The following is a 27,953-nucleotide window of genomic DNA, read 5'->3' on the forward strand; positions in this document are numbered from 1 at the left end:
ACAAATATATTTATAAACAAAGATGGTTCCCTAACGTGCAGGGATTACATGATGTGAAGAATTAGTTTGCGTGTTGCAAAGGTAACGGCAAGATAATGTTTAAAGTGATCAATGGTGCTGTATAAATATGACCGCTTGTTGAATATGTAATAGATAATATTGTTGACTCCGTGTCTGTCAAGGTGACATCGACAGAAGGAATGTCAACTGCCAGAACAGACATCACCTGACAAGTATTAGCCTATTAGCAGTAGTGGATCAGTGAGCCGGTCGGACTATTGCAAGTGATTAAATACTTCTTACACGATAAATAAATGTGTATCAGCTACTGAATGAATTAAAGACTGTGTTCGATCTTTTCATTACTCGTTCATAAATATCCCAGAAATGACAGACATAATCATGATAATCATAATCCGATTTTGTCACTGTCAGTATATCCCGTTACTTTCGCGTTGATGATAAGCAATATGTCGGCTGTGATTCGTATTTCCCAGCTTAAAATATGCATGGCATGAAAATCATTAATACATTGCTTAAAAAACTTATCATACAGATAAGATTTCTCTTACCAATTGTTTCAACATGTTCAATTGTAACACAGGTTCCAACTCATAACAGCATGACGATGTTGCGACCACTGTGTCATGAGGCACAGTTGTTGTTGCAGCAGGCTCTGAGATCTCAGCTTCGAGTTGGAGTGGGACTTCAGCAGAGAAAGGTTTCTCACCACTTGTGTAGAGGTGAGGAGGATAGGGTCACATCTTCTTAATCTTAACCATTACCGCTAATAAAACTGATCATGCTATTCATTTATCAGGTTTACAAGGTGTGTTAATCTGTCAGGGTAAACCATCTTGAAGTTAATCTTATTTATCTATATTGATCAAGGATACTTTGCTTCATTACCTCAGTTGTTTAGTAGCTCACCATAACATCTACAGTTTAGGTCTTTGTCATCAGGACTTTTTTTTACCCATCCTTCAACTGAATCTGATCATATTATTTTCACATAACATGTTCTAAATTACAGTATCTGGAAAGAAGTAAACTTGTTGTTTGTCAGGGTTATCCAGCTTGATCATGCTGGTTTACAAATACAATGTTTGCTGGGAAAGGATGCTTTGCTTTTTGTTTGTTAGTTTTCAGACAGTTTTCTGTTTAATAATAGTGATGTTAAATTTTAACTCACTGTCATGTTTGGATGAGAAATGTAAGTTACATAATCAGTTGAGTTTCAATCAGGGATATTATGGTACAGAAACCTTCTTAACATGCTTTGCTTAAGTACTGCTTCCCAATCTACAAAGTGTTCATAGCAACTCTAAACTTTGTTATATGCTTATGAATAGCCTGTTTCTGTGAACATTTTGTGGATAGGGTCCCTGGTGTCTACTGGCAAACCAACGTGAGAGAACTAATATCCACTGTCAATGGCTACATGACCACAAGATAGTCATACCTTGTTAATTTACATGTAGATTGTCAGCGACAGTTCAGCACCACACGCAAATATATCAAGAAAATCCAGGGTACCTGGTCCCAGACTCTTGCCAACCTTGAACGCCAGCTGAGCTCGAGCACAGGGAGCCAGGATGGACAATCCGAACCTGGATCTCCTCAGCCCAAGATGGCTGCCCCTGCTGCTAGAGCCCAAAGCCCACTTTCTAGTCCAAAGGCTCCAGATGCGTCCTCCAACACCTCGGTGGATACAAAGTCATCACAACCACAGAAGGTTTTAAAAGGTGAATGTTTGTGCATGTTGTGAACTGGACACCATTTGTATAGTGAAGCAGTGTAAACTGTAATGGATTTGAAATTTTGGTGTTTACTATGTTTAACTCCCTGCAGTGTGCAGAAATTTATGCTGGTCCTGTGGTCCCTGACCAGTAAAAATTCATCAGGACCACTAAATGACAAGTTTGCAGTGGTCCTGGTGGCTGGTGAATATTTAAAAATTTAAAAGATGTTAAAAATTCAAATGAATATGATATTTTTGATAGTTAAGTAAATCTGCGAATGTTATTTTGGACCAGTGAAGTACTGACAGGACCACTAATTATTGTCCACTCACTGGTCCTGTCATCTAGTGGGAAATGGTTAGAAAGGGTTCTAACGCTGTCCCAGATCACTTTATGAGTGTATGAAGCAGGACAACTAGTGACAACTGTCTAACTGTATGCTTGTAGTTACCCCTCGAGCAAGAAAGAAGTCAATAGACTACAGCTATACAGGCAATATATACATTCTACCTGTCAGGGCTATGAATGAATACCTCCTCAAACCAAGGTGAGTTGGCTAAAGAAGTTCATATTGTATGTGTAGTTTGTAAAGAAATTCCACCAAGAGTAAAGAGACAGGTTAGAATTGATCTTCTTTAACCTGTACATGTTGTGAGACTGAGAGGCAGTGGGGTGGTGAGAATCGCTGACTTGGTAGATGCCTGTCATCATGGTGCCAGTCACTCAATTGTCCGGTCCAGACTATTTACAGACCGAATGTTCTACTTATGGAATATGGCTGCAAAGAAATGATTAAATTCATAAACATAGATACATTAGATGGTCTTTGTTTTCCTTGTTGTCATGGTAACCATGAAGCGTTCTGTAAAAAGTGTGCGCTGGTAATTGGACCAGCCTGGTGTAATGGACTTTGACTCTATTCTAACTTACATATGACACTACCAGGCCATCTAAGTTGTTGTCATGTTTGAAACTACGTAACTATCATTCCTTATCCAGCGATCTCGATGAGCTGCCAAAGTACTCACGGCGGAGTCCATATGAGACAGGACCAAAGATAGTTGTGTATCTGCGCTCAGACGTTGAAGATTTGTGAGTATTGGAGTCCCCTGATGTTCCATTTATCCATACTGCTTGGTTCAATAGAGGAATGTTTTGTAATTTTATTCACCAGATGATACTAATCCTGTTTGCTGGGAATGAGTGAGTGAGTTGGATTTTCCGCCACTTTTAGCAATATTCCAGCAATATCACAGTTGGGGAATATAGAAATTGGCTTCACATATTATACCCATGTGGGGAATCAAATCCAGGCCTTGTCATGATGAGCGAATGCTTTAACCATGGAGCTACCCCAATGCCCCTGCTGGAAAGAATGACAGTGATCACCAAATAGTTGCCCAGATTGTGGGTGGCATTTCCAGATTTGGCCTGACTGTCATTGTCTTGGTCTACCAGCACTGTAGTATCAGTTGATCGATAAACATACAGCATATCTAAGTAACAAATTCACAAAATTTCAAGGGGCGATGGGGTAGCCTAGTGGTTAAAGCATTCCCTCGTCACACCAAAGACCGGGATCGAGTCCCCACATGGGTACAATATGTGAAGCCCATTTCTGGTGTCCCCGCCGTGAAATTGCTGGAATATTGCTAAAAGCGGCGTGAAACCACACTCACTCACTCTCGCCCTAAATCAGCAGTTGACTTTAATTCCTTCAAAAGCCTGTACAAGACTCATCTGTATTTATTGTATTAAGACTAGCCACAATTCCCTCATTGTATAGACCTGTGAAGGTGCGGGTGATCACTGAATTGTCTCGTTCAGACTCAGTTATTTACAGACTGCTGCCATATAGCTGGAATATTGCTGAGTGCGGCGTCAAACTAAACTCACTCACTAACTCATTGTACATATGTATTTTATCCACCTACAGTACGTGTGTTAGCGCTTTGAGCATGTGCCTTGTACATGGAAAAGGTGCATTATGAATTTATATTTATTATTTATTATCGAGGGTGATCCACACAAAATTTCAACCTGTTGATGTACACCTAGACTAGCTGTATTAAGAGAATGACTTCCAGTCTATATGGAATTACAGGTTATCTGTCTGCATGAATGAATGGTGTAAAATCCACACCTTGGGATAAATAATCACTAATTTTCAAACTTCATGGATGAAAATGGTGAACTTCCTCCCTCCATTGTGTACAAGGAAATGTCAACGACCATGCTGAGGATTATTGTTCAGTTGTTGTAACGTCACAAGCAATGGCTAATGTCCTGCCATATTGTGTGCTTTGAGCATAATATCCAAGTGTGGAAAAAGTGCAATACAAATTCACTGTTTTTATTGTAATAACGAAGCTACTTAAGAGGCAACTAACAGGATTCAGGTAGCCACTGATTCATGTCATCTTACACAATTCTCTGGATCGATGCTCATGATATCAATCACAAGATTGTGTGGTCTGGACTCGATTATTTACAGACCGTTGTCATATAGCTGGAATATTACTGAATACATCATGATTCTTCAACTGACTAGTCAGTGTTGAGAATTGCTGAAATGCACATGTAAAATTACCATGCAGTTATGATCTTTCTACTGTTTAGCGGCGCGGTGGGGTAGCCTAATGGTTAAAGCGTTGGCTCGTCACGCCGAAGACCCGGGTTCGAGTCCCCACATGGGCACAATGTGTGAAGCCCATTTCTGGTGTCCCCCGCCATGATGTTGCTGGAATATTGCTAAAAGCGGCGTAAAACCAAACTCAGTCAGTCAGTCTACTGTTTAGCAAATGCTGGTGTGTACTTTAAGATCTTAGTAACGGTATACCCTGTTTGTGTCGGCTTCAACAGAGCCGCGAGAGTGTGGGGCAGCCTGGAAAAACTCAACAAGGAGAAACAAAAGCTGATGGACGGAAACCGATGTGAGTCTACACCGAGTTGTGTGTAGCTTTATAGCTAACTTGCACAAACTCAGAACCTATATATTACTGCAGTGTAGTTTTACAATGCATCACATAAATAGTTTGAATTTCTTTTGGAAGTTTATGGACATTTGAAATAGTTGAATAATTACATGTTTAAAAAGTATTTTCAACATGTTAGTGAAACATTGCACGATAAGGTGTTATGTTTAAAGGATTAACCTATATTTTAATTAATACCATGGATCAATCAATGAACAAACAAACAGAAGAAATAACATTTAAGAATTGTCTCCCTTGTATACCTAGATGATGTGTTTGAGATTCGGGGCCTCATTGACCAGCACAAACTACGAGTATCGGCCATGACAGAAGATCGTCCACCCACTGACAAAAATTACACAGTTGTTAGTTTCCTTTTACTCATAATATTTCTCTTTGTACCCTCCATGTACTTCTTTCTGTGGTAATTGTGCAGAGTTGTGTCCCTTGGCTGAACTGGGATCTGCTGGTCATGGGTTCAAACCCCAGATTATCAGTTATGATTCTTGGTTTGTCTAGGTCAGTGTTTGGAGGTTTCACCTCACTGAGAGATGTCTACAATGTATGACACTGTTTCTGACATGCTGGAGAAATACTGTTCAGCAAGATGATGCACTGCCTCTGCCAGAATCTGTGAAGATCCGGGTTAGAATTGATCTTCAGCAACCCATGCTTGTCGTAAAAGGCGACTAACGTGATTGTGTGGTCAGGTTCGCTAACTTGGTTGACACATGTGATCGTATCCCAGTTGTGTAGATCGATGCTCATGCTGTTGATCACTTGATTGTCTGGTCCAGACTCGATTATTTACAGACTGCCGACATATAGCTGGAATATTGCTGAGTGCGGCATTAAACAACAAACCAACCAAACCAACCAAACCAGCCAAGCCTCTTCCAGACTTTAAACCTTTTAACATCCCTTATTTTAACATCCCTAACTTAAAGAAGATTTTTATTTACCTTTAACAATAAGTGAGCATGAAGTTGTTTTGTGGACAGAAATTATATCTGCTTGAGTCAGTAACACTATTAAATATGTGATGATCAATTTAAGGGAAGACTGTACTTAGACAAATTGACAGTAGGTTCTGGCACATGTCATCCAAGTTGTTCACAAACCACTTTCTTTGTCACAAAGTATTTATATCAACAAACCTGTTAATTACACAGAGACAATGTGTATTTTCCACACAATAATGTCAGTGCCAACCTTTCTGAAAATGAACCAAAGACTGTGAGCATAGTCCCTCCTAAGTTTAATCGTATTACTAATACCATCACTGTGTGGATGTTGGCAGCTTGGAGACCATCTTGATATATCTGGAAGATTACATTCAATACTGCTTATGTCAATATAGCCATTGTGTACAGGATTACGATTTTTTATTTTCAGAGGGAAATATTTTTGGAGAGTGGTACAGGAAGAGTTGTCATGTCAGCAATTTTTGTGTAAGTTTCAGGATAATATGTCACTTTTTAGGCAAGTCGTTAAGTCCCAAGAAATCTTTGCTTGTTGTAAGAAGCAAGCTAAGTGGATTGTGGTCAGACTTGTGCATGCCATCTTTCTCTGATGGTACAATATATTGCTTGCAATGTCACTACAAGTGTACCTGACCCAGCTCCATAATGTACTGGCTACTTAGGTATTGTGGGATTGCAGACAAGCATATGTACATTATGATTTTGGAAAATAACAAATACAGTGAGATCTGAAACCATATTATAACCTTGAGGCTCATGACAGTGATATGAAATGTCAGTGAAAAATATTTCATGTGTGTGTAGAGATAAGCAAAGAATTCTAGATAAAGATTATGTGGATGCAGATATTGGTCTCTGTAATGAACATGGTGAAGGTTCTGTCGATTTTTGTTGCTGTAACATCATCTGTTTTTGTGGTTTCAGTAATGCTTTGAACAGCCTGATAAAATTTGTAGCATGGATCTTCACAGGCTCACACAGTATGTTCTCAGAAGTCATTCACTCAATGGCTGACACTGTCAACCAGGTAGGTCTATATTGCTGGCAATAGTCCCTGCTTGGTACTGTCAAACAAAGCCTGTTTCAGAAATTAATCCTAAAGTAGCACTACAATAGTCTTAAACCCCGTACTGTATGACGCTCTTTTTGAGAGAATGAATTGTGGAATGGGACTATTGCTGTAAGTGATCTCCTCATATTTTACGCAGCTGTAATAGGTAAAGGTCTGTCTTAGTCGGTCTTGAAAATGCCTTAGCCTAAATTTGTACACCTGCTGAAATATATCACTATTGAATTGGTCATTTTGTGAATTCGGTAATCAGCTTCACAATGTCTAGAAAATAGTAATTCCCTTTTCAGGTTATCCTGGCATTTGGGTTGTACCACTCCATGCAGAAGCCTGACTCTGACCACCCGTAAGTAGGAACATATGACATCTGAATCACTCTGGGTATTGCTGCCACATCAAACTGACCCCCGTCCTGGACATTGATACTTTAGTCAGCTTTCTTCAATGTAGGCCTGTCTAGCAGTAGCGCCCTTGACCTTGACATCAAGTTTGGTGGCAATTTCAAATTAATGATGTACGTATCAATACGAATTAATGATATGATTGTCAATCAATTAAGAAAGTGTGAGTATAGTTTAACCCCTGTTAAGGACACATTTGAAACAGTGTTCCACTTACCAAGGCATGACACCTTAACATGCTGTTAGGGGAGGAAATCCTGATGTCATGCAGGTTTCATCCTGTTAATGATTGTTTGAGATGTATATTAACAAAGACTGGATGTAGTTGTGATGTTGTCCATGGCCTCCCAGTCACATCACTATAGCTACCATTGTCCATGGCCTCCTGGTCAACAGACTATAGCTACCATTGTCCATGACCTCCCTGTCACATGACTATAGCTACCATTGTCCATGGCCTCCTTGTCACATGACTATAGCTACCATTGTCCATGACCTCCCAGTCACATGACTATAGCTACCATTGTCCATGGCTTCCTGGTCACATGACTATAGCAACCATTGTCCATGGCCTCCTAGTCACATGACTATAGCTACCATTGTCCATGACCTCCCAGTCACATGACTATAGCTACCATTGTCCATGGCCTCCCAGTCACATGACTATAGCTACCATTGTCCATGGCTTCCTGGTCACATGACTATAGCTACCATTGTCCATGGCCTCCCAGTCACATGACTATAGCTACCATTGTCCATGACCTCCTTGTCTCATGACTATAGCTACCATTGTCCATGACCTCCCAGTCAGATGACTATACCTACCATTGTCCATGACCTCCCTGTCACATGACTATAGCTACCATTGTCCGTGACCTCCCAGTCACATGACTACAGCTACCATTGTCCATGACCTCCCACTCACATGACTAAAGCTACCATTGTCCATGACCTCCCAGTCACATGACTATAGCTACCATTGTCCATGGCCTCCCTGTCACATGACTATAGCTACCATTGTCCATGGCCTCCCAGTCACATGACTATAGCTACCATTGTCCATGACCTCCCACTCACATGACTACAGCTACCATTGTCCATGACCTCCCAGTCACATGACTATAGCTACCATTGTCCATGACCTCCCAGTCACATGACTACAGCTACCATTGTCCATGACCTCCCACTCACATGACTAAAGCTACCATTGTCCATGACCTCCGTCACATGACTAAAGCTACCATTGTCCATGACCTCCCAGTCACATGACTAAAGCTACCATTGTCCATGACCTCCCTATCACATGACTAAAGCTACCATTGTCCATGACCTCCCAGTCAGATGACTATAGCTACCATTGTCCATGACCTCCCAGTCAGATGACTGTAGCTACCATTGTCCATGACCTCCCTGTCATATGATTATAGCTACCATTGTCCCAGGACCTCCCAGTCAGATGACTATAGCAACCATTGTCCATGACCTCCCCAGTCAGACGATGACTATAGCTACTATTGTCCATGACCTCCCAGTCAGATGACTATAGCTACCATTGTCCATGACCTTCCAGTCAGATGACCATAGTAAATCACTGTCCATGACCTCCCAGTCAGATGACTATAGCTACCATTGTCCATGACCTCCCACCATGACCTGCCAGACACACAGCTACTACCATTGTCCATGACCTCCCAGTCACATGACTAAAGCTACCATTGTCCATGACTCTCCAGTCACATGACTGACAGCGAGTACCATTGTCCATGACCTCCCACTCTCACAGCGACTAAAAGCTACCATTGTTCATGACTCCGGAAGTCACATTATAATTATAGCTACCATTGTCCATGACCTTCCTGTCACATGACTATAGTTACTATTGTTCCGTGGACTCTCCCTGTCACATGACGAAAGTAAACTATTGTCCTGTGACCTCCTGTCACATGATTATAGCTACCATTGTCTTATGACCTCCCTGTCACACTGAAGTAGCTACCTCATTGTCCATGACCTCCCAGTCACATGACTAAAGCTACCATTGTCAATGACCTCTAGTCAGATGACTAAAGCTACCATTGTCCATGACCTCCCAGTCACATGACTAAAGCTACCATTGTCAATGACCTCCTAGTCAGATGACTAAAGCTACCATTGTCCATGACCTCCCTGTCACATGACTAAAGCTACCATTGTCCATGACCTCCCTGTCACATGACTAAAGCTACCATTGTCCATGACCTCCCAGTCAGATGACTATAGCTACTATTGTCCATGACCTCCCAGTCAGATGACTGTAGCTACCATTGTCCGTCACCTCCCAGTCACATGACTATAGCCACCATATTGTCCATGACCTCCCACTCATATGACTCAAAAGCTACCATTGTCCATGACCTCCTCGGCCACATGACTAAAGTTACCATTGTTCATATGACCTCCCAGTCACATGACTAAAGCTACCATTGTCCATGACCTCTATCACATGACTAAAGTACTATTGTCCATGACCTCCCAGTCAGATGACTATAGCTACTATTGTCCATGACCTCCCAGTCAGATGATTTCGTAAAGTTACTTCATTGTCCATGACCTCCCCAGTCATATGACTATACCTACCATTGTCCATGACCTCCTGTCACATGATTATAGCTACTCATTGTCCTGCGGACCTCCCAGTCACATGACTACAGCTACTATTGTCCATGACCTCCCACTCACATGACTAAAGCTACCATTGTCCATGACCTCCCAGTCACATAATTATAGCTACCATTGTCCATGACCTCCCTGTCACATGACTAAAGTTACCATTGTCCATGACCTCCCAGTCAGATGACTATAGCTACCATTGTCCATGACCTCCCACTCACATGACTACAGCTACCATTGTCCATGACCTCCCAGTCACATGACTAAAGCTACCATTGTCCGTGACCTCCCAGTCACATGACTACAGCTACCATTGTCCATGACCTCCCACTCACATGACTAAAGCTACCATTGTCCATGACCTCCGTCACATGACTAAAGCTACCATTGTCCATGACCTCCCAGTCACATGACTAAAGCTACCATTGTCCATGACCTCCCTATCACATGACTAAAGCTACCATTGTCCATGACCTCCCAGTCAGATGACTATAGCTACCATTGTCCATGACCTCCCAGTCAGATGACTGTAGCTACCATTGTCCATGACCTCCCTGTCATATGATTATAGCTACCATTGTCCGTGACCTCCCAGTCAGATGACTATAGCAACCATTGTCCATGACCTCCCAGTCAGATGACTATAGCTACTATTGTCCATGACCTCCCAGTCAGATGACTATAGCTACCATTGTCCATGACCTTCCAGTCAGATGACCATAGCAACCACTGTCCATGACCTCCCAGTCAGATGACTATAGCTACCATTGTCCATGACCTCCCACTCACATGACTACAGGTACCATTGTCCATGACCTCCCAGTCACATGACTAAAGCTACCATTGTCCATGACCTCCCAGTCACATGACTACAGCTACCATTGTCCATGACCTCCCACTCACATGACTAAAGCTACCATTGTCCATGACCTCCGAGTCACATAATTATAGCTACCATTGTCCATGACCTCCCTGTCACATGACTAAAGCTACCATTGTCTGTGACCTCCCTGTCACATGACTAAAGCTACCATTGTCCGTGACCTCCCTGTCACATGATTATAGCTACCATTGTCCATGACCTCCCTGTCACATGATTATAGCTACCATTGTCCATGACCTCCCAGTCACATGACTAAAGCTACCATTGTCAATGACCTCCTAGTCAGATGACTAAAGCTACCATTGTCCATGACCTCCCAGTCACATGACTAAAGCTACCATTGTCAATGACCTCCTAGTCAGATGACTAAAGCTACCATTGTCCATGACCTCCCAGTCACATGACTAAAGCTACCATTGTCCGTAACGTCCCTGTCACATGACTAAAGGTACCATTGTCCATGACCTCCCAGTCAGATGACTATAGCTACCATTGTCCATGACCTCCCAGTCAGATGACTATAGCTACCATTGTCCATGACCTCCCAGTCAGATGACGATAGCAACCACTGTCCATGGCCTCCTGCTCACATGACTAAACCTACCGTTGTCCATGACCTCCCTGTCACATGACTATAGCTACCATTGTCCGTGACCTCCCTGTCACATGGCTATAGCTACCATTGTCCATGACCTCCCTGTCAACAGACTGTAGCTACCATTGTCCATGACCTCCCAGTCAGATGACTATAGCTACTATTGTCCATGACCTCCCAGTCAGATGACTATAGCTACCATTGTCCATGACCTCCCAGTCAGATGACTATAGCTACCATTGTCCATGACCTCCCAGTCAGGTGACTCTATAGCAACCACTGTCCATGGCCTCCTGCTCACATGACTAAACCTACCGCTGTCCATGACCTCCCTGTTACATGACTATAGTTACCATTGTCCGTGACCTCCTGTCACATGACTAAAGCTACCATTGTCCTGCGGACCTCTCCTGTCACATGATTATAGCTACCATTGTCCATGACCTCCCAGTCACATGACTAAAGCTACCTTTGTCCGTAACCTCCCTGTCACATGACTAAAGCTACCATTGTCCATGACCTCCCCTGTCACATGACTAAAGCTACCATTGTCCATGACCTCCCAGTCACATGACTAAAGCTACCATTGTCCATGACCTCCTGTCACATGATTAAAGCTACCATTGTCCATGACCTCCCAGTCACATGACTAAAGCTACCATTGTCCATGACCTCCCTCACATGACTAAAGCTACCATTGTCCATGACCTCCCAGTCAGATGACTATAGCTACTATTGTCCATGACCTCCCAGTCAGATGACTGTAGCTACCATTGTCCATGACCTCCCTGTCACATGATTATAGCTACCGTTGTCCGTGACCTCCCAGTCAGATGACTATAGCAACCATTGTCCATGACCTCCCAGTCAGATGACTATAGCTACTTTTGTCCATGACCTCCCAGTCAGATGACTATAGCTACCATTGTCCATGACCACCCAGTCAGATGACCATAGCAACCACTGACCATGACTAAACCTACCGTTGTCCATGACCTCCCTGTCACATGACTATAGCTACCATTGTCCATGACCTCCTGTCACATGACTATAGCTACCATTGTCCACTTAGCCTTGTCAACAGACTGTAGCTACCATTGTCCATGACCTCCCAGTCACATGACTATAGCTACTATTGTCCATGACCTCCCAGTCAGATGACTATAGCTACTATTGTCCATGACCTCCCAGTCAGATGATTTATAGCAACCACTGTCCATGGCCTCCCTGCTCACATGACTAAACTTACTGCTGTCCATGACCTCCCTGTCACATGACTATAGCTACCATTGTCCGAGACCTCCCTGTCAACAGACTATAGCTACCATTGTCCATGACCTCCCAGTCACATGACTATAGCTACTATTGTCCATGACCTCCCAGTCAGATGACTATAGCTACCATTGTCCATGACCTCCCAGTCAGATGACTATAGCAACCATTGTCCATGACCTCCCAGTCAGATGACTATAGCTACTATTGTCCATGACCTCCCAGTCAGATGACTGTAGCTACCATTGTCCATGACCTCCCTGTCACATGATTATAGCTACCATTGTCCGTGATCTCCCAGTCACATGACTATAGCTACCATTGTCCATGACCTCCCAGTCAGATGACTATAGCTACTATTGTCCATGACCTCCCAGTCACATGACTATAGCTACCATTGTCCATGACCTCCCAGTCACATGACTATAGCTACTATTGTCCATGACCTCCCAGTCACATGACCATAGCAACCACTGTCCATGACCTCCCAGTCAGATGACTATAGCTACCATTGTCCATGACCTCCCACTCACATGACTACAGCTACCATTGTCCATGACCTCCCAGTCACATGACTAAAGCTACCATTGTCCGTGACCTCCCAGTCACATGACTACAGCTACCATTGTCCATGACCTCCCACTCACATGACTAAAGCTACCATTGTCCATGACCTCCGAGTCACATAATTATAGCTACCATTGTCCATGACCTCCCTGTCACATGACTAGAGCTATCATTGTCTGTGACCTCCCTGTCACATGACTAAAGCTACCATTGTCCGTGACCTCCCTGTCACATGATTATAGCTACCATTGTCCATGACCTCCCAGTCACATGACTAAAGCTACCATTGTCAATGACCTCCTAGTCAGATGACTAAAGCTACCATTGTCCATGACCTCCCAGTCACATGACTAAAGCTACCATTGTCCGTAACGTCCCTGTCACATGACTAAAGGTACCATTGTCCATGACCTCCCAGTCAGATGACTATAGCTACCATTGTCCATGACCTCCCAGTCAGATGACTATAGCTACCATTGTCCATGACCTCCCAGTCAGATGACGATAGCAACCACTCGTCCATGGCCTCCTGCTCACATGACTAAACTCAACCTACTACTGTCCATGACCTCCCTGTCACATGACTAAAGCTACCATTGTCCGTGACCTCCCTGTCACATGGCTATAGCTACCATTGTCCATGACCTCCCTGTCAACAGACTGTAGCTACCATTGTCCATGACCTCCCAGTCAGATGACTATAGCTACTATTGTCCATGACCTCCCAGTCAGATGACTATAGCTACTATTGTCCATGACCTCCCAGTCAGATGACTATAGCTACCATTGTCCATGACCTCCCAGTCAGATGACGATAGCAACCACTGTCCATGGCCTCCTGCTCACATGACTAAACCTACCATTGTCCATGACCTCCCTGTCACATGACTATAGTTACCATTGTCCGTGACCTCCCTGTCACATGATTATAGCTACCATTGTCCGTGACCTCCCAGTCACATGACTAAAGCTACCTTTGTCCGTAAATCCTCCCTGTCACATGACTTAAGCTACCATTGTCCATGACCTCCCAGTCACATGACTAAAGCTACTTCATTGTCCATGATCTCCCTGTCACATGACTAAAGCTACCATTGTCCATGACCTCCCAGTCACATGACTAAAGCTACCATTGTCCATGACCTCCCTATCACATGACTAAAGCTACCATTGTCCATGACCTCCCAGTCAGATGACTATAGCTACTATTGTCCATGACCTCCCAGTCAGATGACTGTAGCTACTATTGTCCATGACCTCCTGTCACATGATTATAGCTACCATTGTCCGCGTGACCTCCCAGTCAGATGACTATAGCAAACCATTGTCCATGACCTCCCAGTCAGATGACTATAGCTACTTATTGTCCATGACCTCCCAGTCAGATGACTATAGCTACCATTGTCCATGACCACCCAGTCAAATGACCATAGCAACCACTGTCCATGACTAAAACCTACCGCTGTCCATGACCTCCCTGTCACATGACTCTTATAGCTACCATTGTCCGCGGGACCTCCTGTCACATGACTATAGCTACCATTATCCGCGGACCTGTCAACAGACTGTAGCTACCATTGTCCATGACCTCCCAGTCACATGACTATAGCTACTATTGTCCATGACCTCCCAGTCAGATGATGACTATAGCTACTATTGTCCATGACCTCCCAGTCAGATGATCTATAGCAACCACTGTCCATGGCCTCCTGCTCACATGACTAAAACTCTACTGCTGTCCATGACCTCCTCCTGTCACATGACTATATAGCTACCATTGTCCGAGACCTCCTGTCAACAGACTATAGCTACTTCATTGTCCATGACCTCCCAGTCACATGACTATAGCTACTATTGTCCATGACCTCCCAGTCACATGATTATAGCTACCATTGTCCGTGACCTCCCAGTCACATAACTATAGCAACCATTGTCCATGACCTCCCAGTCAGATGACTATAGCTACTATTGTCCATGACCTCCCTGTCACATGATTATAGCTACCATTGTCCGTGACCTCCCAGTCACATGACTACAGCTACCTTTGTCCGTAACCTCCCTGTCACATGACTTAAGCTACCATTGTCCATGACCTCCCAGTCACATGACTAAAGCTACCATTGTCAATGACCTCCTAGTCAGATGACTAAAGCTACCATTGTCCATGACCTCCCAGTCACATGACTAAAGCTACCATTGTCAATGACCTCCTAGTCAGATGACTAAAGCTACCATTGTCCATGACCTCCCAGTCACATGACTAAAGCTACCATTGTCTGTAACGTCCCTGTCACATGACTAAAGGTACCATTGTCCATGACCTCCCAGTCAGATGACTATAGCTACCATTGTCCATGACCTCCCAGTCAGATGACTATAGCTACCATTGTCCATGACCTCCCAGTCAGATGACGATAGCAACCACTGTCCATGGCCTCCTGCTCACATGACTAAACCTACCGTTGTCCATGACCTCCCTGTCACATGACTATAGCTACCATTGTCCGTGACCTCCCTGTCACATGGCTATAGCTACCATTGTCCATGACCTCCCTGTCAACAGACTGTAGCTACCATTGTCCATGACCTCCCAGTCAGATGACTATAGCTACTATTGTCCATGACCTCCCAGTCAGATGACTATAGCTACCATTGTCCATGACCTCCCAGTCAGATGACTATAGCTACCATTGTCCATGACCTCCCAGTCAGGTGACGATAGCAACCACTGTCCATGGCCTCCTGCTCACATGACTAAACCTACCGTTGTCCATGACCTCCCTGTTACATGACTATAGTTACCATTGTCCGTGACCTCCCTGTCACATGACTAAAGCTACCATTGTCCGTGACCTCCCTGTCACATGATTATAGCTACCATTGTCCATGACCTCCCAGTCACATGACTAAAGCTACCTTTGTCCGTAACCTCCCTGTCACATGACTAAAGCTACCATTGTCCATGACCTCCCTGTCACATGACTAAAGCTACCATTGTCCATGACCTCCCAGTCACATGACTAAAGCTACCATTGTCCATGACCTCCCTGTCACATGACTAAAGCTACCATTGTCCATGACCTCCCAGTCACATGACTAAAGCTACCATTGTCCATGACCTCCCTATCACATGACTAAAGCTACCATTGTCCATGACCTCCCAGTCAGATGACTATAGCTACTATTGTCCATGACCTCCCAGTCAGATGACTGTAGCTACCATTGTCCATGACCTCCCTGTCACATGATTATAGCTACCGTTGTCCGTGACCTCCCAGTCAGATGACTATAGCAACCATTGTCCATGACCTCCCAGTCAGATGACTATAGCTACTTTTGTCCATGACCTCCCAGTCAGATGACTGTAGCTACCATTGTCCATGACCACCCAGTCAGATGACCATAGCAACCACTGACCATGACTAAACCTACCGTTGTCCATGACCTCCCTGTCACATGACTATAGCTACCATTGTCCATGACCTCCCTGTCACATGACTATAGCTACCATTGTCCACGACCTCCCTGTCAACAGACTGTAGCTACCATTGTCCATGACCTCCCAGTCACATGACTATAGCTACTATTGTCCATGACCTCCCAGTCAGATGACTATAGCTACTATTGTCCATGACCTCCCAGTCAGATGACGATAGCAACCACTGTCCATGGCCTCCTGCTCACATGACTAAACCTACCGTTGTCCATGACCTCCCTGTCACATGACTATAGCTACCATTGTCCGAGACCTCCCTGTCAACAGACTATAGCTACCATTGTCCATGACCTCCCAGTCACATGACTATAGCTACTATTGTCCATGACCTCCCAGTCAGATGACTATAGCTACCATTGTCCATGACCTCCCAGTCAGATGACTATAGCAACCATTGTCCATGACCTCCCAGTCAGATGACTATAGCTACTATTGTCCATGACCTCCCAGTCAGATGACTATAGCTACCATTGTCCATGACCTCCCAGTCAGATGACGATAGCAACCACTGTCCATGGCCTCCTGCTCACATGACTAAACCTACCATTGTCCATGACCTCCCTGTCACATGACTATAGTTACCATTGTCCGTGACCTCCCTGTCACATGATTATAGCTACCATTGTCCGTGACCTCCCAGTCACATGACTAAAGCTACCTTTGTCCGTAACCTCCCTGTCACATGACTTAAGCTACCATTGTCCATGACCTCCCAGTCACATGACTAAAGCTACCATTGTCCATGATCTCCCTGTCACATGACTAAAGCTACCATTGTCCATGACCTCCCAGTCACATGACTAAAGCTACCATTGTCCATGACCTCCCTATCACATGACTAAAGCTACCATTGTCCATGACCTCCCAGTCAGATGACTATAGCTACTATTGTCCATGACCTCCCAGTCAGATGACTGTAGCTACCATTGTCCATGACCTCCCTGTCACATGATTATAGCTACCATTGTCCGTGACCTCCCAGTCAGATGACTATAGCAACCATTGTCCATGACCTCCCAGTCAGATGACTATAGCTACTATTGTCCATGACCTCCCAGTCAGATGACTATAGCTACCATTGTCCATGACCACCCAGTCAAATGACCATAGCAACCACTGTCCATGACTAAACCTACCGTTGTCCGTGACCTCCCTGTCACATGACTATAGCTACCATTGTCCGTGACCTCCCTGTCACATGACTATAGCTACCATTATCCGTGACCTCCCTGTCAACAGACTGTAGCTACCATTGTCCATGACCTCCCAGTCACATGACTATAGCTACTATTGTCCATGACCTCCCAGTCAGATGACTATAGCTACTATTGTCCATGACCTCCCAGTCAGATGACGATAGCAACCACTGTCCATGGCCTCCTGCTCACATGACTAAACCTACCGTTGTCCATGACCTCCCTGTCACATGACTATAGCTACCATTGTCCGAGACCTCCCTGTCAACAGACTATAGCTACCATTGTCCATGACCTCCCAGTCACATGACTATAGCTACTATTGTCCATGACCTCCCAGTCACATGATTATAGCTACCATTGTCCGTGACCTCCCAGTCACATAACTATAGCAACCATTGTCCATGACCTCCCAGTCAGATGACTATAGCTACTATTGTCCATGACCTCTCAGTCAGATGACTATAGCTACCATTGTCCATGACCTCTCAGTCAGATGACGAAAGCAACCACTGTCCATGGCCTCCTGCTCACATGACTAAACCTACCGTTGTCCATGACCTCCCTGTCACTTGACTATAGCTACCATTGTCCGTGACCTCCCTGTCACATGACTGTAGCTACCATTGTCCGTGACCTCCCTGTCACATGATTATAGCTACCATTGTCCATGACCTCCCAGTCACATGACTATAGCTACCATTGTCCATGACCTCCTTGTCACATGACTAAAGCTACCATTGTCCATGACCTCCCTGTCACATGACTAAAGCTACCATTGCCCATGACCTCCCAGTCACATGACTAAAGCTACCATTGTCCATGACCTCCCTATCACATGACTAAAGCTACCATTGTCCATGACCTCCCTGTCACATGACTATAGCTACTATTGTCCATGACCTCCCAGTCAGATGACTATAGGAACCACTGTCCATGGCCTCCTGCTCACATGACTAAACCTACCGTTGTCGATGACCTCCCTGTCACATGATTATAGCTACCATTGTCCATGACCTCCCAGTCACATGACTATAGCTACCATTGTCCATGACCTCCTGGTCACATGACTAATCTAGCCTTGTCCATGACCTCCCTGTCACATGACTAATCTACCATTGTCCATGACCTCCCAGTCACATGACTAGCTACCATTGTCCATGACCTCCCTGTCACATGACTATAGCTACCATTGTCCATGGCCTGCCTTTCATATGACTGTAGCTACCATTGTCCATGACCTCCCAGTCACATGACTATAGCTACCATTGTCCATGACCTCCCAGTCACATGACCGTAGCTACCATTGTCCATGGCCTGCCTGTCACATTACTGTAGCTACCATTGTCCATGACTTCTTGTCTCATGATTATAGCTACCATTGTCCAAGACCTCCCATTCAGATGACTATAGCTACCATTGTCCATGACCTCCCTGTCACATGATTATAGCTACCATTGTCCATGACCTCCCTGTCACATGATTATAGCTACCATTGTCCATGACCTCCCTGTCACATAATTATAGCTACCATTCTCCGTGACCTCCCAGTCACATGACTACAGCTACCATTGTCCATGACCTCCCTCTCACATGACTATAGCTACCATTGTCCATGACCTCCCAGTCACATGACTTTAGCTACCATTGTCCATGACCTCCCTGTCACATTACTATAGCTACCATTGTCCATGACCTCCCTGTCACATGACTAAAGCTACCATTGTCCATGACCTCCCTATCACATGACTATAGCTACCATTGTCCATGGCTTCCTGGTCAGATGACTACAGCTACCATTGTCCATGGCTTCCTGGTCACATGACTATAGCAACCATTGTCCATGACCTCACTGTCACACGACTAAAGTTACCATTGTCCATGACCTCCTGGTCAGCTGACTGTATCTACATCCCTGGCTTGTCTGTTACAGATATGGGTTTGTCAATCTGAGACACATCTCTTCCCTGATCAGCGGTGTGGGTATCTTCTGTCTGGGTTCAGGCCTGTCCTGTTACCATGGTATCCAGGGTTTCCTCCATCCAGAACAACTTGGCTCTATGTACTGGGTAGGTACACTGACTGTCTTGTAACAGTTGGCCTGATTTCAGGTTGAAGTACTGGAGAGATCATGAGAATCTGCACATTCCTGGAGTAGAGTGTGCAAGTCCCAGAGTGATATCCCTGAATTAAACCATCATTATTTATTGATAACTGTGTCCATTTGCCACTTAAACAGCTTGAAACTTGCAGTAACCATGGTTACCTGATTATGTTTCAGGCTGTTGGGACTCTAGCAGCTGCCTTCGTCTCAGAAGGAGGTGAGCTGACGTTAACTTTGTCAGACAGAAAAAAAACAGAAGTTGACCCTATTTGCCTATCAAAGGTCATTATAGCAGTTCGAGTAGTGATGGTTGTGTTAGTACTTACATCAAGGAGGAACATCTCTAAGCTGTGATTGGACAGATTGTTTTTCATCACACTTGTATTGTTATGATATCAACCACGAGACAAGCTTACATTTCCTCTAAGCACTGCGTAATAAATTGGGATAAAACACTATTCACTCACTCACTTGACTGAGTAAATATAGGAATCGGTAAATGTCTATCATGATGGTAATGCATTTCTTTAGATTAAATTAAATATGTGATTGTGTCTCATCTTTTGATGATGGACAGAATGACTGTTGACGTCAGTTATTATGAGTATGTACAAGGTTCTATCTGGGATACGTTCAGTATGGTAACTGTATGATAGAATGTGTAAGTTGAGAGTTGCTACTGTTTCAGCAACACTGCTTGTGTAAGTTGAGAGTTGCTACTGTTTCAGCCACACTGCTTGTGGCTGTGAACCAGGTGAGGAAGAAGAGTCCAGCTAAGAACATGAGATTCTGGCAGTATGGTAAGTGGGAGTAGCTGTTTTCTGAAAGACAAAAGTAAAATACCTGCATGTATGGAGTTCATTGCATCATAGCCAATTGATAATGACCTGTTAAAAACTTGGCAGCCCACCTGTCACAAATTATAAAAAAATGACAATTTGGGGTCAGGTCTGTGGTAATAAGTGTGGATTATATCCTACTAGGCAGGTGAATTCTGAGTCTGATGGATGTGAGACCTCTCTGTGTTTCAGTGCAGGGTGGGTTTGATCCGAATGTAAACGTTGTGCTACTGGAGGATCTGGCTGCTGTGGTCGGGTCGGCATAGCGGCGCATGTATGGGCATCACACACTACACCGGTAACCCCTTCGCTGACTCCCTCGGCTCCATGTTGATAGGCGGCCTTCTTGGGGTGGTTGCTACATTTATTATCACCACAAACACAGAAGCACTGGTTGGCAGGTACTTTAAACTTTATATCCTTGGAGATTTAATTGTTTTAGCTTATTGAGGTTGATAAGTCATCATTTATTTGAAAATAAGATTGATTCAATTTGCGTCATGTTGTGTGTTTCTGCTTGCAGGTCCATCCCACATACACTGAAACAACAGATTAGCCAGGACCTGGAGAGTGACCGTATGATTAGGTAGGTGTTATCCCAGATCTGAGTATTATTACATGATTGGATTGGTGTTATCACATGATCTGCTGGATGCTATCACATGATTGAAAGGTGTTATCTCCTTATCTGCTGTGTGTTATCACATGATTGACAGGTGTTATATCCTTATCGGCTGCGTGTTATCACATGATTGACAGGTGTTATCTCATGATTGACAGGTGTTATCTCCTTATCTGCTGCATGTTATCACATGATTGACAGGTGTTATCTCCTTATCTGCTGCATGTTATCACATGATTGAAAGGTGTTATCTCCTTATCTGCTGCATGTTATCACATGATTGAAAGGTGATGTGTTATCACATGATTGACATGATCTCATGATCGGCTGAATGCTATCACATGATTGAAAGGTGTTATCTCCTTATCTGCTGCGTGCTATCACATGATTGGATGTGTGTTATCACATGATCTGCTGGGTGTTATCATTTGATTGGATGGGTGTTATCACATGATTGGATTGGTGTTATCACATGGTTGGATTGGTGTTGTCTCATGATCTGCTGGATGTTATCACATGATCTGCTGGGTGTTATCCATTGATTGGATGGGTATCATCACATGCTCAGTAGGATAGGTTGGGATGTTATCACATGGTCAAGTTGGCATGATCAGATTTTCTGGTTGATGTTATCACTGGCTGAAGTGGGCTTTATCACATGATCAGTTTGGTCAAGACTGGTTGAACATAGACAAGTGGATGTTATACCATGATTAGTGGATATTAGCCCGTTAGATTTTTTGTTTGTAGTTACTGAGTGCATGTTCAGGTATTTACATCAGATGCACATAACGCTTGATGTGAGACTTGCTTCTTGACCTTCTGTAGGTCACTTCATGATGTGAAGGCCACTGATATGGCCGGCATGGTGAGGTTCAAGGCCGAGGTGGACTTCGACGGAAGGGAGATAACTCGTGCATACCTTTACAAGCTGGACTTGGAACAGCTACTTGCAGTGAGTTTTCTATTGCTTCTTAATGGTAAAATGACCTTCCTTCAGAATTCGAAAAACTTTTGATTACAAGCACAAGTTAGAGAAAATAGTCCATAGTACTGTTATTATGGTCATTAAGATGTAAGTTGTATGTAAGCAATAAATGGCTAGAAAATTGCTGGTGTGTCATAATTATAGGATATTATATAGCGCATATATCCAGGCAACTAGTGCATGCTCAAGGCGCTAAGCAATATTCAGTCATTCATCCTACATAAGCTGTACACAAATGGCAGAGTTGTATTCAACAGCTGCCAGGGTTAGCATCATGGCTTCCGGTCAGAGACTGTGCCCATTGTGATGCTTCGCAGTCAGCACCTGGACTTGACGGTTTCAGGCTGGTGACCTGGATGACCTGCATCATTTTGGACTTTCCCCTTGTGATACAACTTGAACTGCTGTAGTGTTAAATGTTTATAAGACATGTATTGTACTGTGTGTTTGGTGGCTGCAGGAGATGCGTGAGCTGCAGAAGGTGGAGGACGTAGAGGGCTTCATGTTGAACCACGGAGAGAAGATCATCGACCTCCTGGGGGAGGAGGTCGACAGGATTGAAAAGAAACTCAAGGTAAATATTGCTGATGAAACATTATTGGGTAAAGATGGACCCTCTGTATCCTACATCTAGGTTGATGTGAGCTGATGAAAGATATAAATTAGGCCAGTTGCAGACTTTACTTACAAAGCCTTACACTCATACACTTACAAATTTGTTTTTAGGATTCATCCCAAAATTAGTAATATCCTTTGAAAGTTGATCAAATCATGGAAATGTTCTACAAGGACCAAGACAATTATGTTGAACAAAATCTTTGCACTTTTTCCTGTGTTTTAACAGAATTGTTACATGTATGCCCATGTGTAATTACTTTTATTGATTGTATATAGTTCATTGTGATATTTTCATGCTCTGCTCTGTCTGCAGAAAACCCACCCCCAGCTGAGGCATGTGGACCTGGAGGCCTTATGAGACCAAGGGGAGATAACCTAGTCAAGAGTTATTCAGCAAGAGGACTAGTGCAATCTTAGACATCCCATTCCACAGAGCATCAACCCAGTGCCACATGTTGTACATGGAGCCTGCTTCTGATGCTTATATAATGGCACCACATAGATTCCAGATAGGCACATGCACCTCAAGCCCACCACAGACAGAGCATGGGATTGATTCATAGTGAAGAGGTAGTTTTGGTCATGTTTTTGTCACATGACAAAATACTATCTGTCTTGAATCTTGACACTAAGTTATTTGTTAAATTCTGGAAAACAAAATTCTTGAAGTTAAATATTCTTGTTGCCTGTCCCAGTAAATTCCATGAAGCATATGATAAGCTGTTTGTCTGATGTGTTATTCTGCTTAATGTACAGGGATGTTGTGTTTGACCCTGATTCTATCAACAATGCAAGGCTGAATTAGGTAGTGGAATAAACGGAGTGCACCCAGTGAACTGATGAGAGATACACATTGGTGGAGAAGCTTTCTCTGATGAAATATTTCTGCACAATATTCTTTAACATATCCTGACTTCTTCATTTTTACTTTCTCAACAGCACCGTTTCTCTTGAGAACTCAGTGTTTTAAGATCAACAGTCTTGTGCCAAGGGATAGTTAGGGGAGATAACTCCTGACAAGCAAATACCAACAGACTTCACATGATAATTATTTATATCACGACGGCTGTTCCACAATGTGTAATATTTGCCTATATCATACCAGGACCCTGTTCCACTTAGTGATCTTAGTGTCATGATCACTGTAAGTCTTTGCAATATGGGAGTTCCAATCACCTCAGCGCTAATATTGCTTTGTGGAACATAGCCCAGGGTGCTAAGACTTGATGCCACAATTGTTGTGATGCAAACATGTCTGTGTTAGTCTTGTTCCTGAATTTATTTCCTTTCTGGATTCACAAGGTGACGGAGAAAAGAAAGAACACAGCAATATGCTTGTGTTGTGTCATCCATGTATATACATCATGTTATATCATGGTACAATCCCTGAACCCAGCTTGGCTGTGTTTTGTAACATCACCAGCTCTATTGCTATTATTGATTACTTCTCCCACATGTTGTTGCTTTGTGGTTGAAGTCATGCCAATGCGACATTAAATCAAAATGTCTCTCTCACATGATTTGTAATTTCACTGAATGGCTGCTTTTAGTATGGTTAAGTCTGAACAAAGCTATGGTAGTGAATAGGATGAATGATCACTGCATCAGTGAGGATGGTGCTGCATGTGTAGATTGGAATATGTGGAGGTCAGTTGCAAGATGTGTCAGTCACAGCTTATTAGATTTAAAGAAAAACAGTTAGGCCAGACCAAGTTTATTTCTTTTTTTTACGGATTTTTGTCCTCAGAAAACCTAAAGACAGGAGGAAAAAAATAAAATAAATTAATCACCAGTCAAAGTAATATTCCTTCTCAGTGCTAACAGTATTTTACTTTCGGCAATTTATGAAGTGTATATGGGTAAAATACAATCTAAAAAACATTTTCTTGTAAGTTTACATATTTGGCCAATAAAAACATTAGGATTTTATTTTTTGAGTGGAGAAAAATAATTTTTATTTTTTTTCTTATTTTGAAAAAAATACGAACAGCGGATCCGTAAAACAAGAAATAAAATTGGTTTGGCCTTACTGTTTAATACAAGGCCATCAGGCTATTCGTTATTTTCTTCTCGTGTCAGTCATTGAATTATATGTAGGTATTTGTAAAAGTCATACATAATATTTTCAGTCAAATCATACTTTGTTTTGATCATTATTATTGATTATTATGGGTTCTTACCCTGTGTGCAATTTCTCCCTCTACACAAGTTCACACACAGGTTTACACATTCAGATTGGGGTTGCCAATGTACTTTCATGTGTCTGTGTGTGCTGTGGGTTTATGATGTATGAGCAGATTTAGGGGTATCGGGTACAGGGATATGGGGTGTGGAGATGCAGGCGGGCCTGTACGTATGTGTATATTCAACACACACTCGACTACAGGAGTAGCAGATGGCTGCTGTTGCTGGTAGTCCAGACTGATGCCAGTCTACTGCTTCAGCCTGCTGTTCAGTGGACAGGATGGGGTCATCAGCTCTTGGGCTTCTGAGTTCTCACACATGACCAGTGTTGTGATAGTACAGCTAGCAAATCGTGATTTGAGGTTCTATAAGAATGTGTATGGAAGACGTGTCAGATTTAGAGTTTTACTGGTGCCTTTCAGGAGTTACAGATTATATGTCCCGAGTGATCACATTATATGAACATTGTGTGTAAATAGGGATATCACTGGACTGTAATTACAAGCTTGGGTTCTTAATTCATGCAATTGTCCATTGTTATTTTAAGAAAGTCATGAAACAACTGAAATGTCTACAAAGAAACAGCACCTAAGTCAACCTCTTGTTCTGAGGGCATAATTTTATCGATATGTGATAAGATGGACAATAGACTGATATATCCATATGTGTATAACATATTGCTTCAAGTGACCAATCAGCTTTGACCATGTTCAGAACTGTAAAGTCACATAGTAGGTTATAAGCTGTAATTATTTTAAGTTGAACATACATGTACCAGTCTTTTGACCAGATGCTTGTCCAGTAATTGTGATGCCTTTCTTTCACTTCTCTGTTGAAGACAGACATTGATGAGAGTAATTTGACCAGTGAAATTGGAAAACTAGTTGAGTTGGTTCACCCAGCTCCAGAGGTGGGGAGGATCAGAGGATTTACAGAATTCCCTTGTTTGTGGTGGTTATTTTTTAAATGATATCAAAACATTTCAAGACAATTGTAAATTGTGATAAAGGACCAGTAGGGGTCCACACAAGACATTTATAATCAAATGCATGGGCAGTCCAGACGTTGGCTTTCAGATAATACACATATAATGTTTATCAATCCTAACTACCCATTTGCAGTGAAAGGAGGGTTGTAGAACTATTACTGCGATTGAAGTGGTGTTAATCAGGGTTGTTGTAACTCGGCAAAGCGGTTGCTGTTTGTTGTCATGGTATGTGAAGTGAAGAGATTCCAGTGTTTTAGTTGTTGCTGGGTTACATGACAGTGTTGCATTTCCATGATTGGCCTTGTTATGGAACCACACCTATGGTGACATACATGCAACAATGCCTCATATCTATAGGGATGGCGGTTAGCATGTCATTCCAGTGAATGTAGGCCAGGGGGTTGATGTCAACATTCTACTTATTCCAAGAATGTTTGGTCACAGTTATCCGGTTAAGTTATATATCCATTCTGTTACGGTTAGTTGTTTGTTTGTTTAGTGCCAAACTCAGCAATATTTAAGCAATATCACATTGTCCTGCTAATAGTCAAGTCTGAGCAGGAAACCCAGTGGTTGGCGTTATGAGCACCAATCTACACAACTGAGATATGACCTGCATCAACCAGCACAGTGAGCCTTACCACCCAATCCTATGACACACCCCCTACAGCAAGCATGTGTTGCTGAACATCAGTTCAAGCCCTGATATTTGTGAGGCATTCCATTATGATATCTACCTAGGACAGTTCATAAATTACACCCATGTTTGGGAAGTGATGTTGCCATTTCCTCTCCATCACCTTGTCAGTAACACAATTTGTCTGGTAAATGAGTACATGTAGTTGGTTTGGACAGCTGTGTCATTTGAATCAGACTCAAAACAAAACCATAGCAGTGAATGACTCTCAGGAGTTTATCATAGTGCAGATGTTACACCCTGAATGACAGGAGATACACAATGACCAACAGCACCAAGCTGCAGATTTTGGTGAAAAAGCTGCCATCCCAGTGGTAAATACCACTATGAAGAAGCCACAGTACTGTTAGAGTTGTAGTGTCTTGCTGAAGAATGTAGCGCATTGTGGTGTTTAATAATGTGCCCTGTTCAGTGCTATTGGAGTGTTTTGTTTCTTTACCAGACCAATTAACTGACAGATTTTCTAATTTAATATGAGTGACTTAATAATTTCAAGAACTCAAGAATTCAGACTTGTTTTTATTTTCAGACTATTTCTTGATGATCATGTAGTTGTTTTATTTTTCTCAGAAAGAGCTTGGAATTTATGTTAGCACAGCATTTGTTTCAGTTGATTCAGTTGATGGTATAATTTAAAATTGACTTCATGACTTGTTGCAAACTATGGGTAAGTTTCAGTTTGATGTTATCCATGAATGTGTATAAACTGTTGATTTGGTCTGATCGTTATATGCTAGAAAGTACAGTGAAGTCTGTATGCCATGACTTTTACCAGAGGAGTTCAGAAACAAACTTTCTCTTTCTACCAAACCACAAATGCATGTAGTTGTTTCTTAATTTTCTATTTTTTTCAATTGATCTTGGTCCTGTATTAAAGTTTCAAGTTTACTGATCGAATTATTTATTTACTTTTTGTGAGAACACTGTTAATGAGGACATGTATTAATAGTCTTCGTGTGACATGTGCTATGGAGTTTTAGCTTGTTACCTTGTCATATATCCATGTTGAAAGTCAGCAAACTGAAATACATAAAGGAAAGTAATACACCCTGGCTTTGTGTTGTCATTCCACCAGTACGTCAGGG

The 27,953-nt window shown here is 42.9% G+C and overlaps 1 protein-coding gene across 1 annotated transcript; it reads left to right on the forward strand.

Moving 5' to 3' along the window:
- The first annotated feature begins 2 nt into the window (after nt 1–2).
- LOC124289470 (zinc transporter 9-like) lies at nt 3–27,915 on the forward strand. The gene is given in 19 exon segments (XM_046726086.1): nt 3–81; nt 605–743; nt 1,482–1,745; nt 2,190–2,289; nt 2,742–2,834; nt 4,605–4,675; nt 4,985–5,082; nt 6,113–6,168; nt 6,625–6,727; nt 7,060–7,115; nt 19,762–19,897; nt 20,110–20,149; nt 20,661–20,732; nt 20,964–21,033; nt 21,035–21,172; nt 21,295–21,357; nt 22,222–22,348; nt 22,842–22,955; nt 23,313–27,915. Coding segments are annotated over 18 exon segments (1,767 nt in total). The 5' UTR covers nt 3–81; nt 605–622; the 3' UTR covers nt 23,358–27,915.
- The last annotated feature ends 38 nt before the right edge of the window (nt 27,916–27,953 follow it).

Source organism: Haliotis rubra, unplaced genomic scaffold (assembly GCF_003918875.1).
Source record: "Haliotis rubra isolate DU_JTF1 unplaced genomic scaffold, ASM391887v1 Scf442, whole genome shotgun sequence".
NCBI lineage: Eukaryota > Metazoa > Mollusca > Gastropoda > Lepetellida > Haliotidae > Haliotis > Haliotis rubra.